General features: G+C 34.5%; 1 protein-coding gene and 1 long non-coding RNA gene across 2 annotated transcripts; both read right to left on the bottom strand.

Annotated features, from left to right (window-relative positions):
- Positions 1-1,700: 1,700 nt before the first annotated feature.
- Positions 1,701-4,506, bottom strand: LOC107058712 (uncharacterized). Its single transcript, XR_001472252.1, has 3 exons — positions 3,503-4,506; positions 2,227-3,377; positions 1,701-1,817 (listed from the first exon to the last, which is right to left on the bottom strand). It is a non-coding gene; the product is annotated as an uncharacterized lncRNA (long non-coding RNA).
- Positions 4,507-8,728: 4,222 nt separating this feature from the next.
- LOC102585203 (zinc finger CCCH domain-containing protein 68) lies at positions 8,729-15,611 on the bottom strand. The gene is made up of 4 exons (XM_006340660.2): positions 15,295-15,611; positions 10,840-10,959; positions 10,623-10,747; positions 8,729-10,531 (listed from the first exon to the last, which is right to left on the bottom strand). The coding sequence occupies exons 1-4, from the start codon at positions 15,349-15,351 to the stop codon at positions 9,034-9,036; spliced, it is 1,800 nt and encodes a 599-aa protein (XP_006340722.1). The 5' UTR covers positions 15,352-15,611; the 3' UTR covers positions 8,729-9,033.
- Between the last annotated feature and the right edge of the window lie 1,462 nt (positions 15,612-17,073).

The raw sequence follows: 17,073 nt of genomic DNA, 5'->3' as shown, positions 1-17,073 counted from the left end.
TTGAGAACTATTGAGAGAGTAGAAGATAATATTTTTGTGAGTGAAAAGAATGAAGGATTTGGGGTATTTATAGTTTAAAGGGAAAAAGGACGGATTTACTCCCGAACTTTAATAAATGGTACGTCTATGCCCTCCGTTATACTTTCCGTCCACATAAGCCCCTGCCGTCCAATTATAGGTACACACATACCCCTCTCACTAACGGCCCCCTCATTTTTTACACGTGTCTTAAATCTAATCAACTACCCGTTTGACCTTTCTTTTTAACCCATAAACCAACTACCCGCCCCATAAACCCAATACCCACCCAATTTCCTCTAAGATATATCTTATTATTTAGTTTCCTTTTTCAATTTTCCCCTAAACTTCAAACTTTAAAAAATCCCCTAAATTCTCGTTCTAGGAGAAAAAAAATTCTCTTTGGGTCTGAATCTTCTCTCTTCCAGTGACTTTATTGCACTTTCCTCTCTCGATTTCTCCACAATTTTGGTTGATTGAATTCTGTGTGCATGCAAAGTTTTGATCTTTGTGTGGTGGAGTATTTTCAACATCGTGATCGGTGGAGGGGTGGTATAGAGCTCTATGAATTTGGAAGGATTAGGGTTTGGATGTGATCTGTTGTTGTTTGTGGGTTTGTGTAAATGCTCGTGGGAGGGGATCTAGGGTTTCTCTCGAGCTTGGTGGTGGCAGCGTTCATGGCGGTTTTTGGACCAGTGTCAGGTTTTATGGTTAGACGGAAATGGAGGCGTTCGGTGGCGAGGAGGGATGAGATCAAGAGGTTGTTGGTTTTGGCTTCAGAGGAGGCAGCCAGGGTTGAGCTACAAGCCGCTGAGGAATATGGGTATGATTATGGGTATAGGTGTGAGTCGCTGAAGGAGGAGTATGAGGTGTTTGTTGAAACACCGGCATCATCAGCACCACCACCAACAATTTCAACATCATATTCTGGGTCTTTTAATTAGGATTCCTTTTAGAGGAAATTGGGTGGGTATTGGGTTTATGGGGCGGGTAGTTGGTTTATGGGTTAAAAAGAAAGGTCAAACGGGTAGTTGATTAGATTTAAGACACGTGTAAAAAATGAGGGGGCCGTTAGTGAGAGGGGTATGTGTGTACCTATAATTGGACGGCAGGGGCTTATGTGGACGGAAAGTATAACGGAGGGCATAGACGTACCATTTATTAAAGTTCGGGGGTAAATCCGTCCCTTCTCCCAAATATCTATATGAATAATTATTTTTTAATGGGTGTGTCAAGTCAAATTGTGACAAGTAGAAATGAAGAGAGAGTAAAAGACAAATTAAAAGTAATTGTAAACGGTAAGACAGATTAATTTTTATGAAATTTTACAAAGAAAGATAAATTTTGTTTTCATGTTTGCTTAAGAAAAGGGAAGACATTTTTTGAAACATTTATCATTCAAAACTCATAAATAGAAAATGAAAATAAATTATCTATAAGATATAACCAATTATTAGTAATATAACTTGCCAGTATTTCCTGAAACTAATTGAGGTTTGCATGAATTTATTTAAGCACCACGATTATAAATTAAAAGCAAATGAAAAATGTGTCTATTTGTTTATTGAGGGGGTAAACCTTTTTGAGGACAAAAACAAAAATAAAAAATAGCAGTTTCCCTTTTTTTGATACGGTAATAATAATAATAATAATAATTTTATTAATAATGGGAAAACCTCACGTAGACAAGAAAAGGCTCCCCCATCTCTTCCCTCTCTGGCTCTTGAACAAAGATTCATTACAGGCAGCAAAAGTATCTCTGAACTTCTAGTTTACTGGACCATTTGTTTTTGCAGTTTCTGTCACGTAAGTCAAAAAGGTGTTCAAAACTACAAATAAAAAATTAGTTCAAGGATAATAGGACCTTAGTTTAGTTAAGATATGTCTGTGAGATTTCAGTCACTTATTAAAATCATTCTCATTGAAGAAGAAACAGATATAGAAGTTTCATTTCAATTAGCACCATCCCAAACCATCAAGAGCAAATCTGCTTCTTCAGCATATATTGCTTGGTTCTAATTGAAATGAGACTTGCTTCTTCTTCAATGGGAATGGTTCAGATAACCGAAGTTTGCTATCATCATAACTTTGGTCCAGATCTGATGAAGTGTAAGAACTGTATGGAAATAGGAGAAACAACGGATTAAAACCAAGTAAATTGAGACAAAGAAAGCTATAAATCTAAGAGATAATCCATAAATTACATACTTTGGAGGAATTGCGGACCGACGCAAGGATAAACGCACTCTTTTTTTCTTATGATCCTGATCCCCTGCTTCTTTACTTTCTTCACTAGTAACCACATGACATTCCTCGTTCAAATGAAACTACCAATAACAACATTAAAAGAGCTATTACGACAATGTGTGTGGAAACTACACATATAAAGGTACCTCCTATCATGATTTGTAAGAAAGTCTCTTTTTTGACTTCTTCAGGCAATGTCTTTCTTCAAATGATGAGCTAACAATACTTTGATTCGTCCTCTGTAACTGTGGATGTTGTTGAGATCCCCTACCGACTTTTGACGGGCAATCCTCTTCTCGATAATGTTTTACTTGTTGAATGGTAAAATATGCAAACTTGTTTAGAATTGGGACAGTTGAAAGTCGCCTTGAGATGATGGTGAAGAAAAGAAAGATTCTAGATACCAGCAGATGAGAGACGAGAAGACATGCTTGAAGATGCAATAGTTTTTGGATCCAGTTATGTCTAACCGATTCGCCAGTTCGTTTGCTTACTATCCTTTGTGTTTGGGGATGTACAAGTGCTCCTATTTACAGTCTCACGATACAATATGTCCAAAAACAAGATATATGTGCAACCTCAGTGTGAGATTTCTTCTATTTGCGCTATGGCGAGGAGTCAGGATCTTAACATAGATAGTTGATCGAATTCATTGTTTACTTTTCCTAAACGATATACATAAATTATTATATATTGTTATACACATCATAATAATATGCAAGCCAAGCTACTTTGCAGCTCTGAATAAAATGCAGTTCATTGTAATATGCAAGTCTTTACTTAATTCCAAATGAATCTGTCATTCGATCTAGTTCCTCCACCAAAGCTTAATGAATCCCTCTTTTTCCCGATCCAGTTCCTCCACCAAACACAGACTCCAATTAAATTCAGGCATGTTCTGTCCTGACTCAAGTTCAGCCAATTGGGTTGGCAAATCAAATATGGAACTGAGTTGTCTTCTCTACAACTGACTCAGTGGATACTTATGAGCAAATGAGAAAAGGTCAAACCATTTCACTGCCAATCCAGAAACATTTAGTTTAAACCCCTCTTTGCTCATTTAGCAAATCAGAAGTTGCCATATATATGTAGTCCTTGTCCCTGCCTGTCATCTGCAAAATGGAGTCAAGCTAACTCAAACTGCACATTTGGATAGAGCATTAGGAATTAGGTACTGCAAATAAATGAGTGTAAGAAATGGATACAAGAGAAAAATACCATGCCATGTGATGTTTACCTTCTCGAGTTTATGTTTGTAATAAATGATTGCTGCAAGGCATATAAACCAGTATTTGACTTGACTCCCCCATCAAACAGCATTGCACAAAACAACTTGAACAGTGCAATTGCCAAACATGTTTGGTCTCAAAATATTTGGCAGACAAATGGTGATTATGCGATACGATCTATAATATGAAAAAGATAACCATCATTTTAGTAAGGGTTAATAAGAAGCACCTAAGTCCCAATCCCAAACAGCATACGAAACAACAAATGGGAAAAGGATAAACCATTTAACAAGGAAAATGAAATATTTGACAGACCTAGGGACATTATGCATTAGGATCTATAATACGAAAAATATTACTACCATTGTAGTAGGGTCAATAAGAAGCTCCTAGTCCCAAGAAAGGAACAGCACAAGAAACAACAAATGGGAAAAGGTTAAACCATTTAACAAGGAAAATGGAATATTTGTCAGACCAATGGTGATTATGCAACAGGATCTATAATACGAAAAAAGATTACTACCATTTTAGTAGGGTCAATAAGACGTTCCTGGACCCAAGACGGGAACAACACAAGAAACAACAAATGGGAAAAGGTTAAACCATTTAACAAGGAAAATGAAATATTTGGCAGGCCAGTGTTGATTATGTAACAAGATCTATAATATGAAAAAGACTACAACCATTTTAGTAGGATCAATAAGAAGCTCCTAGTCCCAATACAGGAACAACACGAGTACAACTTCACAGCCTTGGTAGATAATTAATGCAAGGCATATAAAGCAGTATTTGACTTGACTTCCTACTCCCAACACATAGTTTAGCTAAGAAGTGTTGTTTCTTGTTTGTTGAATAGGTCTGACATCTGATTTTCCTTGGCCAAACATTCTTTCCTCGTAGAAATTAGTTTTCCACCCCCAACTTAATCCAATTGATTCTAAAAAGCACTAAACTATATTACCATCCAAATAGCAAGTGGTAAGTGTCTTTCTCACAAAACTGTTTGCCTGCATTTTTTGCCCCCCTTCCACCAATTAAACCTACCCCTAATTTTTTATTTTTTTTCCAAAAACAAAAAAAAAATCTGTTTTTTCAATTAAGTTTGAAAATTAATATTTTATTTTTATTTTTTAGCACAATTAAGAATTTTGAGTGGAAGTGAAAACTAAGTGATCTATTATGGATCAATATGGATACCCATATTTAACCCATTTTGACCATCTAGAAAAATGTTTCAAAAGAGAACACATTTGAAGTTAGAGAACTACAGATATGAATTTGTAAACATATGTACAAGAGTGATAGGCAATTGGAATGAACAGATGAAAATATTTGCAATAAATATTCACAGTTCCTTCAACATCACTTGTTGGACGCCCTCCCAGATACAGGCTCTCAGCCTACACAGATGACTGATGAGAATGATTACTTTAAAATGAATTATCCAAATTCATAGAGTATATAATGGTGTTTGGACCTTTTTAGTTATTTTATCAATTTCATCTATGTAGACAACCTCTTGTTGAGTTGCTTCAGCTTGACATTGAATTCAGCAGCCTGCGAACAAGCCTGAAAACAAAAAATCTATAATTGAATGACTATGCTACTGATGGTGCAAAAGTGAAGCAGATTACAAAAGAGAAACCATTCAATCTTGGTATATTTTAAACGAAAAATAAAACAATAAATAACCCAGAAATCTATATATGATCTTAACCAAGTATTTCACTATTAAAGATTCGACAAACAATTACAACCCCAGAAAAGAGCCTAAAAAGTAGTGACCAAAACATTCATCGGACAACTTTCTTCACTAAAGAAAAGACATAGTAGAATCTTGGTAAAAAATCACAAAGATAGTGTAAATTCTAGAACATATGAAACCAGTAAAGCAAAAGAATATTAATTACATTGAGAATTACAATCAAGAAACATCAAGAATTCAAATTTTCCAACATAAAACCCTAAAGAACCTAAGATGCAATCAAAAGAAGGAGAGTTTCAAAGAGGGGAGTTTCTTTGACTTCACCGAAAATCTTGAAATCATAATAGGAATATCCATTGAAATAGAGAGAGGAAGCTTACTTTAATGCCAGAGAAAAGAGAAGGAGAGTTTTTTTTTTACTTAACTGAAAATCTTGAAATCACCAATACTAATGAGACACAGAGAGAGATTTAAGATCTTAATAATCATCTCAAGGAACTGCATAATGTACATGTCATCCCGCCTACCCACCAACATCCAAAAAAAAGAAGAAGGTGAAATAATGTATTAAACTAAATCTTTAAATTTCAGAATCTTGATGAAAAAACACGGTCAAACTCAATGAAAAATCAGAAGAAGAAAAAAAACAGCTAATAAGTACAAGAATGATAGAAAATCAAGAAACATAACAAGAAGAAGTAGACTTCATCAATCATTGACTAAATCTTGATTAAAATAATGTATTAGACTAAAACACTGTCAAACTTGATGAAAAATCAGGAAAAAACAACTGATAAGTACTAGAAACATAACAAGAAGAAGTAAATCTTGATTATTAGAAACGTCAAGGCACTGCATATTGTACATGTCGTCCCCGCCTACCCACCAACACCCAAAAAAAAGGTGAAATCATCTAAAGCATTAGCCTACATCTTTAATTTTCTTTGAATTTTTAATTTAAGATCTTCATCAATCTTGAGGAAAAAAACAGTGTCAATCTTGATAATAATCTTGATGAAATCAGAAGAATAACAAGTACTAGAATGATGGAAAATCAAGAAATTAGAATCATATCATCAGAAACATGACAAGAAAAAAGTGTAATAAACGGACGAACCCAACTACACTCCCATTAGCCATTATTGAAGCAGAGAGGAACTGAGTCGTTTTTTTTGGGTGGAGAAATAAACAGCAGCGTGGTAATTTATATAGAGAGCAGCTTCAAGTTGACGTGTTGTTTATTTTATAGTCCGTGTCCATTATAGAAACACTACAAATTTATTTAATTGTTATAAATAAAAATTATATAAAGTGATTTTTAAAAAAAATATGTAAGTTTTTCAAGAATTAAGGATCACAAACATATTTAAATTATTTCAGAGAAAGGGGTAGATATATGTATAAAATTGGACAAAATAAATTATTCCCGCGAGATCAATTTGATGTCACTTTTTATTATTTTCCTATGTACTTATTCTATTTTTACTTTGCATAATGTTGATGATTGATTGTACATGAATGAATGTAAGTAATCTTAATGATATCAGTTACAATATTATTACAGACGGAAGCAAATAAAAACGTAAAAACAATTAAATGAAATGAGTAAAATAAATAATAACAAAAAAAGAAACAAGAAAAAAAAGTTGAGAAAAAATAAACGAATAAAGAAATAAATGAGAAAAAGAATTACGCAATCATTTGAATATATATTCTAAAGGAAAAAGGAAAAAGATCAAATCTTAGTGACTATAGTATGCATGCTTAAATTGTTCCTGAAACCCTTACTCCATACCTTAGATCCGCAACTCAAGTCTCAAGTTTCTGGAATTCAGAATTTGTAGGAAACTATGATTTCTTTATATTTGTACGAATATGAAATATGTAAGTTTTTTTCACTCAATTTCAAATGAAGTTGTGTCAGCTGTCATTCGATCTAGTTCCTACACCAAAGTTGATCTATCTCTTTCTCGTTTAATTTATCAACCCAAAGCTTAACGAATCCCTCTTTTTTTCGATCCAGTTCCTCCACCAACATTAAATTCATGCATGTTCTGTCCTGACTTAAGTTCAGCCAATTAGATTAGCAAATCAAATATCAACTTGTCTTCTCTACAACTGACTATGTGGCTACTTATGAGCAAAAGTTTTGTGCTCCTATATATGTCCCTTTTCTGAGTTTCAAGTTCTCTACAACTGACTCAAGTAGAATTGACTTTTGTCGTAGACAAGTTGACTCCAGTTTGCTTATTATCCTTTGTGTCTACTTCTAAACTTTTATCGGACAACTGAAAAGTAATACGGGGGAGTTTCTTCTGTTTTTTCTATGGCAATGTGTCACAATCTAAACACAGATAGCCAGTAGAATTCACTTTTTACTTTTTTCTAACTTATATATAAAAATTATTACTATATATTATTATACACATATAATACATGAATTATAATCGCCAAATTTAAGTGGTTGAACGGAGGACTAACATGGTTATTCAGGTTTTATAAAGCAGCAATTTTGTAAGACCTGTCACAATTCACAAACCCATAACTTAGAATTTGTCAAATCTTTAACGTCCCAATATGTGTCTGTTAGGTCATAGACCATAGTCGAACATTTTGTTGCAACGTTGCTTTTAGTCTATTAAGGCGGATCCAAAAATTTATGAACTTTCAATATTTCAAATTAAAAAAGAAAATTTATTTATACGTGTCCAAGGAGAAAGAAAAAAAAAAGCAAGTTAAGTGTGTGTTTCTTCACTATCATTGGGGGAAAAAAGCAAGTTAAGTGTGTGTTTCTTCACTATCATTGGACTGAGTGGAAGCATAAGGTTTATGCAAAAGTTGTTTCCAAAAACCCAAACTTGATACCCTAGATCCACCCCTGCCATTAAATATGCAGTCCAAGCTACTTTGCAACTCCGAATCAATTGTTGTTCATTGCATATTGGGGGATTCCAAATGAATCTGTGCAAGCTGTCATTTGAAAGCGAGATGAATCTATCTCTTTCTCGTTTGTATTAATATAATAGTTAATTATGAACCTTTTTTCTTTTCAGATCAAGTTCCTCCGCCAAGGTTGACCTATCTATTTCACACCTAATGAATCCCTCTTTTTCCAACGCGAACCCCAGTTAAATCTTTGCTTCATTCGACTGAAAATGCATTATTTTCAGGTAATTCATGTTAGTGACGACTCTAAAGTGTAGTTTAAGTTGAACCATTCGTCAATACAAACTCTGGTCATGAAGTAAGTTGTCGGGAAGATAAAAGGAATTGCCTTTATTTATTTCCTCTTTCCTGTTAAAGCAGTGGTGGGGCCAAGCAACATTTCCTCCAACCAAACTTTATTTCAAATGTCAACCATTATCCCATTATTATTATTCGATTTAGTACGATTTTCACAAGAATTTAATAAACTTCGGTCTATCAAATCCTTCATTACCTTATCAATTCCCACTTAATTATCTTAAATTTATTATTGATATCAAACGGTCACTTCTTCATTTTTAAAGTGAGGGGAGGGAGGGGTCAATATACTGGATTGTAATTGCAATTAGGAGAGCAAAAAAACGACTTCAAAACCTGTCGAAAGAGAATTATTGTCCAAGGCAAAAAACGCTTCATCCAACTTCAAAGTTTCAAAGGACAACTCCTTCAAGATTTTCAGATAAAAGCCAGGTCTGATTCTAAAATTTTAATCCAAGTTTTAAAGATCTGCTTTTCAAAATTTCCCTCAAACGGGAGTGCTTTTGTTCTAACAGCTGTCTGTACAGTTGCCTTTTGTCACTAGTTTCCTGTATAAAAGAAAAGAAATACCCCTTGAGTCATGTCCTCACTTTACGACATTCTCTTAAAATCCCGAGCTTCCAAAATCCCCCCAGACCTCTTTTGTCCGGATATATCATGCAGGAAGGGACAAGAGGAACCATTACGGCATCCCCTAGGTTCATTAAAGAAAACACAACGCGTCAAACTGCACTGAATCGGTTTTTGGTTCATTAACAAACCTGGCACCCGTGTATAATTACCACGAGGATTGGTATTTTGCAAACGATCATCAACTGCAGACTCACAAATTTCTCCATGTTGCTTGATCAAGGACTTGCAGTAATTGATATCCTTGTGAAGAGGGGTAGGACTAGTCATTGAGGAGAAAGGGGATGTATGGCCAACATTGGGTGAAACCACATCATATTTGGAACAAGAAGAAGGAACCAACTCAGAATTAACCAAGGGCTTTCCTCCTACATTGTCAGGTACTCCATATTTGTTAATCAGTTTCTTAATCTTTTCCAGATTTAGGTCTGAAGTGGGGTGAGCTAGTGACTTACTCTCTCTAATGTTTGCAGTTCCCACATGAGGAGGGGCCCTTTGTTCATTAACCAAATTACTTTTCACAGATGTTTCAGGCTTAGTCATCGTCAAGGGCACAGATTTTGCCATTGGCTTTGGCCCAAAAATTGGTCCAGATCCTGCATGGGGAGCTTGGTATTCATTAATGGGCTTGATAATTACCTTATCGGGTTTTGTCCTAGGCAAGGGAACCGGTAGATCCACTGGCCTAGACATGGCAGCAACGAGAGAATCAATTGTTGCAGCACCAGTTTTGGCATTGGTAGCCAATCCATGATCATTCATCAGCTTTGGTATTTCTTTTGGATTAAGGAGAAGCCTAACCAATAAGTTGGTATCGATCAGACTATCCTGCTCTTGACTTTTTGCAAGAGCAGCTACAGCTGTGGCTATAGCAACTGTCAAATCACCCTCAAAACCAGGAATATTCTGGGTGACAGGGTTGTGCTTAGCAGGTGGCATGCCAGAAACTTCAGACTTGAGCTGGGGAATATTCTGGTTTTCACATATTCTTTGACATTTGGGCCCATAGTTTTGATTAGCTGATTGGTCTGGATAAATTTCAGTCTGTTCTTGAGTGCTGATATTTTTAAATGTCGGCTGATACTGGGGAATAGTTGGTGGTTTAGGAGAAACTTTGGTTTGGTCAGATCCCTTCAGATTTCGACATCTTGAAAGATATGGAGTAGATTGAACATTAGAAGGCCATTTTGGAGAAGGAGGAGAGTTGCTTGAAGGTTTCCTGGGATTTTGGATGGTTGATAAAGACTGGGGAAGTAATTTTTCATTAGCAGGTAGCTTTTGAGAAGTAACTAAACTGAAAGATGATGAGGCACTGTTAGGTAGACATGCATCTGACGATTTGCTGCTGATGGTTTGGGATGGAACTTCTACATCTGCTTCTTCTTCAATAGGAATGATTCGGATTGCTGGAGTTTGGTTATCATCATAATTTTGGTCCAGATCCAACGAGGTGCAAGGACTGTACGGCAATAAGCAAAACAATGGATTACAACCCAAGTAAATTGATACAAAGAAGCTATAAACCAAAGAGATAGTCCAAAATTACTTACTTCGGAGGAATTGCGGATCGACAAGGAAAAACCACCTCAAGCACTCTCTTTTCCCTATGCTCCTGATCTCCTGCTTCTTTACTTTCTTCACCAGCAACCACACGCCATTTCTCGTTCAAGTTAAACTACAAATAACAACATTAACTTGGTTATTACGATAATGTGTGCAGAAACTATGCATATAAAGTCACCTCCTATCATCTAAAACTTAGATTACCTTGGGAGGGCATTTCCATTTAGCCAAAGATTTGTAACAAAGCCTCCCTTGTAGCTGAAGATGATGTTGAGATCCCCTACTGACTTTTGATGGGCAATCCTCTTCTTGATAATGTTTTACCTGATAATGTTGAATGGTAAAATATGCAAACTTGTTAAGGAAAAATTGGAAAAAACTAAAGCAATTAATGTTCTTGACAAGTAAACCTGAAAGCATGTCAAATTGACATGTCCTTTATACTACACTTGAAATATCTCCTTGGAAAAAAAATATACAGCAACAACACAACATCACTTCTTCATGTTTGCTCTACCTTGAAAAAGTGGGGAACAATTTTCAATTAACAACTCAAACATTTGGGTGCGTCTTGTGAAGAGGCACCAAATCAGGAGCTCATCTTCTCTCCAAAGGGAGAAAGGTGACTAAATCTTCATCCCAATTTATTTCTTTTATGACTTCGTATGACTGAGATGGAGTTTACAAGTGCAATTAATGGTTAGAAGCATGTAGAGTCTATGGACATTAGACAACAAACAGAAACATTTCTCAGCAATCCTTTAGGTGTGATGAATTGACAGAGAAAAAGTTTTAAGCACAAAACAATGGAAAACCAGTAAGAGGGTTGGGGTATTCTACTTGAAATTGCCAAATTTTGGAGCTTAAATGGAGAAGACAGTATTCAAGCTAAGGGATAGGCTTTGGAAATCGTAGAGCATAAACTCATCATTTTCCTTCATGTTCACTATGTTTACAGATCTTGCAATTGTAACTTCTATGTCAAACATGTTAAGAACAAGCACCTATGCAAGAAGATGCACTTTTAAGCAAGGAACATGTTAACGTCAATAACATTTATCAAGTCACTTACTCTCCTCCTAGCATTACCAGTTATTAGGAATGTTGTTGATATCTCTACAAAATATAAGACAATATAGGACCAAGAACAATTCTTGTCAAAGGACTACCTAGTGGGTTGGGAATTGATATGATTCTAAGTTGGGCTTTTTTAATGAATATTTTATATGATCTGCATCAAGCTGCATCTTTCTTTTAATCTATTACATCCCACTAAAGAATCTCTTGGCCGAAATGGCACAAACACATGACTTAAATAAACCTGCTCCTCTCCCAGTGTTGATCTCATCATCCACACATGTACCTTATTATCAGAATAAAAAGCAATACAACTGTGATGACAAAAGGTAGAAAATCAAGGATTGGTGAGGAATATGGAAATGGTAAAGTGAGATTTCTTAGTTCAGAATAACATAACTTGTTATAACACGTTGAACATGTAAATGGTCAAGAAGTACCTGAGAGATGATGACTTAGCAGAATCTCTGAGTGACACAGTACAAGTTTGAATTGGACCTACTCCTAAGTCCTAAGTGGGGGGAGAATTGGGACACGTAAAAGTCACCTTAAGATGCTGGTGAAGAAAGAAAGATTCTAGAAACCAGAAACAAGACAAAGGAAGATCGTTGGTGACCTTCATAATGAAATGGGTATATTTACAATAAAGTGCTTGGACGAAAATTGCAGGCTCATGAGTTACAGATATGATATTCTGCATCGAGGGTGTTGAAATTATTCTGTAGTAGTCAAAGATTTAATAGTCAACTCAAATAGACCTTTACAACTTGGGAACATGTGTGATTTGAGTAAAATTCAAGTGTTGGCAAAAAATGAGAAAGTACATAGTCCATGGACATACATTGGACTAAGTGGATCAAACTACAGTAGACACGAGTATGTAATACGTGTGTTCCTTCTTTTCTTTAGATAGAAATTGTCCCAAGAGTTTAATTCCATTCCATTGTATATTAGACTCCATAGATAGTTGTCTTGGTCATAATAATGGGGAGTATAACATGGAAACACATTTATTTTATTTTTTATTTATTATTCTTATGAAATGATTCATGTATTGTTTTAAAGTTGAAAATGTTTCACGATTGATTTGAGAGTGATTTTGAAAATATTCACCCAAGTGTTATCTGCTATAAAGAATTTACATTCATTAGTATTTATGCTTCTAAGAGCCAAATGATTTGAAATAGCACTTGTTGAATATTTTGAGTCGTAAATTTTCTCTTGAGGAAAAGATCTTATAGTTGATTCTTTTTAAATGAGTTGGATTGGTTATGAACATCAGCATGTGATGTAAGTATATCTTTTAAGGCTACTAGGCCATATATTTATTTTGACATATTTAAATATTTTGGGAGTTACTTGTGTTCACCGAGATTGGCTTCGGATAAATTTTAATTGTCACCTTGAACCTACACGTGTTAGTGTATGCATGGACTCTGTGACACTACGATGAGATGACATGACATGAGCAAGTAGGTTCTATGATACTTTTCGCAGTATTGATCACCTACTTGACCTTTGGATCTTGTGTCGGTGCTAGTATAGTACTACCCATGAAAGGTAGGGGCGGAGGCAGCAGAACCCCCTTGGCGAAAAATATTACTACTTATATATGGTTAAAATTATTTTTTAGGCATGTATAATAGATGTCGAACCCCCTTCCACTAATTCGTATGTTTACTTCTCAGATTTTGAACCCCCTTATTAAAATTTCTGGCTCCGCCACTGATGAAAGGTATAAAATATTTGAATAAGCTTAGGCCTAAGGAACCGAAAGTGATTCTTATGTTTCAATTCAATTGAAAGGAATTTAATGATTTAATTAAATTATTTTGTTAATGGAATCGAAAGTATATAAGGTTGAGTTGAAATAAATTTGATCCTGCAATTCAACTATAAAATATATTGTGATTTAAAATTTAGTGCATTTTGTTCTATGTCGAATAATACTTGAATTGATTCCCTAATAAAGTCTTCGACTTTTCTTTATGGTATTGATTCTCGTTCGGCTCTTAGAATCACATCAAACGCTCTCCCTCTGGATCGAACCTCATTTTCAGTCGGTCTTGGTTGGTTCCACCTCTTTGCAGGGTGAGTAGTTGTCCCCAACTTTTAATGAAAGAGAGTCGATAATTCTTATTGAGTATTGTGAAGGTGTACTCAAACCTTTTAGGCCCCCACTATTTTTCCATATTTAAGAATGAGGCATGGCATGTTATGAGTGGACATTGCTAAGGTTACTTTCTTCCTGAGGTACATGTTAAAGCACCACTTTTATTTTGGGCATAATACATAAATATACTTTTTAAGTAGGTTTCAGCTCACATTGATGCTCTCCAACTTTGAGTGTGCACAAATAGACACTTAAACTTGTATAAAGTTAAACAAATAGACACACGCATCCTACTTGGCATGCTACATGGCAATTTGAGTCCTACGTGTATTATGTCACACAGAGGACTCATATGCCTACTTGTTCAACTTTATACAAGTTTAAGTGTCTATTTATGCACACCAAAGTTGAAAGGCATAAATGTGCAATGAGGCCAAGTTAAAGGGCACATGTATGCATTATGCCTTTATTTCGTGTTAGCCTAGTATGATCTTCTTCCACTTTTATTTTGTGTTAACTACTATGTTCTTCTTTTTCTTTAGTCAAAAGTTGTCCCGAGAGTTTAATTACATTCCATTGTATAGAGGCTCCATAGATAACTTGGGTCTTAATAATGGGAGTGTACGTGACATACATGGAAAAACACATTTATTTTTCTTATGAAATGATTCATGTATAGTTTTAAATTTGAGAACATTTCATGATTGATTTGAGAATGTATAAAATTTTCAAATGTTTCCACATTTGGTTCAAATGTGGTCGGGGGGAGCATTATACGAGTTTGGTCCACTCATGTAAGTTAGTGTTTCGTGTGCCAGTCACATGGATTTAGGGCGTGATAGGTACCTTTCAACGAAAAGGTAAACAACTAAGTCAAAGCTCGAAAAGAAAATCAATGGCTGCTACCCTTACAAACCCTAACACTGTTCAAAGCAATTCTTGGTCACCCGGAGTTTCTCTTGTCTACATCCAATATAAGAAACATATAGGTACTCATCAAACATAATCTCAAGGCCATTAACTGATTCCCGCTAGGTTTCAGAATTTACCTAATCTTGATCTTTTTCTTTACTCTTTTGTCCTAATCTTTTAGTAGTATCAAAATCCATAATTTCCCTTTCCAGATTTTCCTAAATTCCAGCCACTCATTCATAACAGAACATCAAGCAGAAAATAATACAGGTAAGACAAAGCAGCAAAACTAGTTAGTATCTTCTTTCCCCAATCTAATCTAACAAAAAAAATCACAGAACTCATAAGAACCGGTAAACCATAAAAATAAAAAAAAGGCAATGCAGTAGGATTCTGCAAGAAAACTCATCTTTGTGATTTTCTGCAACAGACACACATCTATATCTATGTATACAAGAAACAGTGAATTTAATCCATAGTCGTATATAAAAAATTAAAAATAAACATAAAAAATTGAGCACTAAACAGAGTAAACAGACTCAATGAGTAATGTATACCTGACAAAGATTAGGTCCAGAAGCCCAAGAAACCGTTTTTGCTTTCTTCAAACCCATAAAGAAATCACTTTATCGGACACTTGATTTACCCTACAACACTCAAAATCGCCTTCAGATTATCAACTTGATAATGCGAGTAAGAATCGGAATGTTGTTTCAGTAAAAAAAAAATTGAGAGTAGAAATCGGGAGGAACAGAGATTGGAATGAAAACCCTAGAAATCGTTGTTTGGGGAGTGGAAAAAATAAGAGAGTCGAAGACGTTGCGCCGCTGCGGGAGGAAGCATATTTGTATTTTGGCTGCTGCTTGAAAGATCGTTACACGCCTTTTCATATTTACCGCCTGCACCTCATTACGTCCTCGTCCTTTTATTTTTCATTTAGGGTTAATTACACTAAAATACCCTTATACTATTACTTAGATACAGATAGACCCCTTAAATTAAGCACTACACTTCCTAGTCGCTGGTTTGGTTTAGTTTTGAAGTTTATCGATTATCGGCTTGTGATATGTTAAATCCTTATAGAATTATTAAGATATTGATTTATCGATCATTATCGATTTAATTATCATTTTGACCCTTAAGATGTGACCCAAAAAAATGAAAATCACTTAAAAACAAGATAACAAACTCAATGAACCAGGCACATGAATTGACAAATTACATCTTGCTCAAAATCAAGCATTGATACATTGTAGGACAATCGAATGTTTGAGACAATTAGGAATTAAAGTATGAAACTAAACCCTATGTCAATGATTTTATATACCAAATGATATAAATATAATTTATTAATTTACTATCGGGTATCGATTAACCTGTTAAGAAGAAACTTCAAACCATCAAGAACCGATAATCCGATAATAAAAAAAATTGTTACCAAAACCGCTAAATCATAATTCATTATTGATAAATGAATAATTTTTTCCTTATTCAGGTTATCAATTTCAGTTAAGTTGTGAACAACCCTATCCATTACTACGTAAAGACTCCCTATGAATAATAATTTGGAATGTAGTGTTATTTTTATTCCATATTGAGGATAACGTGTTTCCAATCAAACGAGTTTTAAGTAATAAATTATCTTTCAGTTGAATACTTATTTTTAATATAATAGATAAATAAAAATGGACGGAGAAAATAATATTTTTACTTCTATCAGAATTTTAAAACCTCGTAATTTTCAACCCAATTTGTTAATCACTAGATCATTGGATGTGATTATTTTTTTCTTATACTGAAAATTCCTGGAAAAAAAACAGAAGCTAGAACAACGAAGGTCATTTTTTATTCATTAAATGAAAAGAAATAACTTCTCATTTTTTCTTTTAGAACATTGACTATGTGTTCTAATTTTTTCTAGTCTTCACTCAACCACCTCTCATAAAGAAAAGTAAATTCTCAAAATATATTAAACATTTCCTATACTAGTAAAAGACGACATTATTGTGTTATTTTAATTCCATGTGGTGAAATATTTTGTTCCCCAATTAAATAGTCCTTTAAGGATAAAATATCTTTTGGTTGAATATTTATTTTTAATATGAAAAATAAATAACAATGGATGGAAAAAAAATAATGTTTTTGCTTCAAATTTGAACATAAAATCTTACAATTCTTATTTCAATTCATTAAAAAGGAAAATAAATAACTTCTCATTTTTTCTTTTAGAACATTGACTCCATCTTTTATGTATACGTAGTAATTTTTTAATAGTCTTCATTGGTGTTATATATAGTGCGATATTTTGGAATTCTAAAATTTGCCTCTCATTACAA

This window comes from Solanum tuberosum, unplaced genomic scaffold, assembly GCF_000226075.1.
Source record: "Solanum tuberosum cultivar DM 1-3 516 R44 unplaced genomic scaffold, SolTub_3.0 scf00020, whole genome shotgun sequence".
Lineage (NCBI taxonomy): Eukaryota > Viridiplantae > Streptophyta > Magnoliopsida > Solanales > Solanaceae > Solanum > Solanum tuberosum.
Note: the sequence above shows the minus strand (reverse complement) of the source record. Positions and strands in the feature narration are given on the sequence as shown.

Excerpts from the sequence above, each read along its gene's own strand:
- LOC102585203 (XM_006340660.2), bottom strand. The coding sequence starts at position 15,351 with ATGGGTTTGAAGAAAGCAAAAACGGTTTCTTGGGCTTCTGGACCTAAT. Across the intron at positions 10,960-15,294 it reads CTGGACCTAATCTTTGTCAG|GTAAAACATTATCAAGAAGA; the intron begins GTATACATTACT and ends CAACATTATCAG. Across the intron at positions 10,748-10,839 it reads AATGGAAATGCCCTCCCAAG|TTTAACTTGAACGAGAAATG; the intron begins GTAATCTAAGTT and ends TGTTATTTGTAG.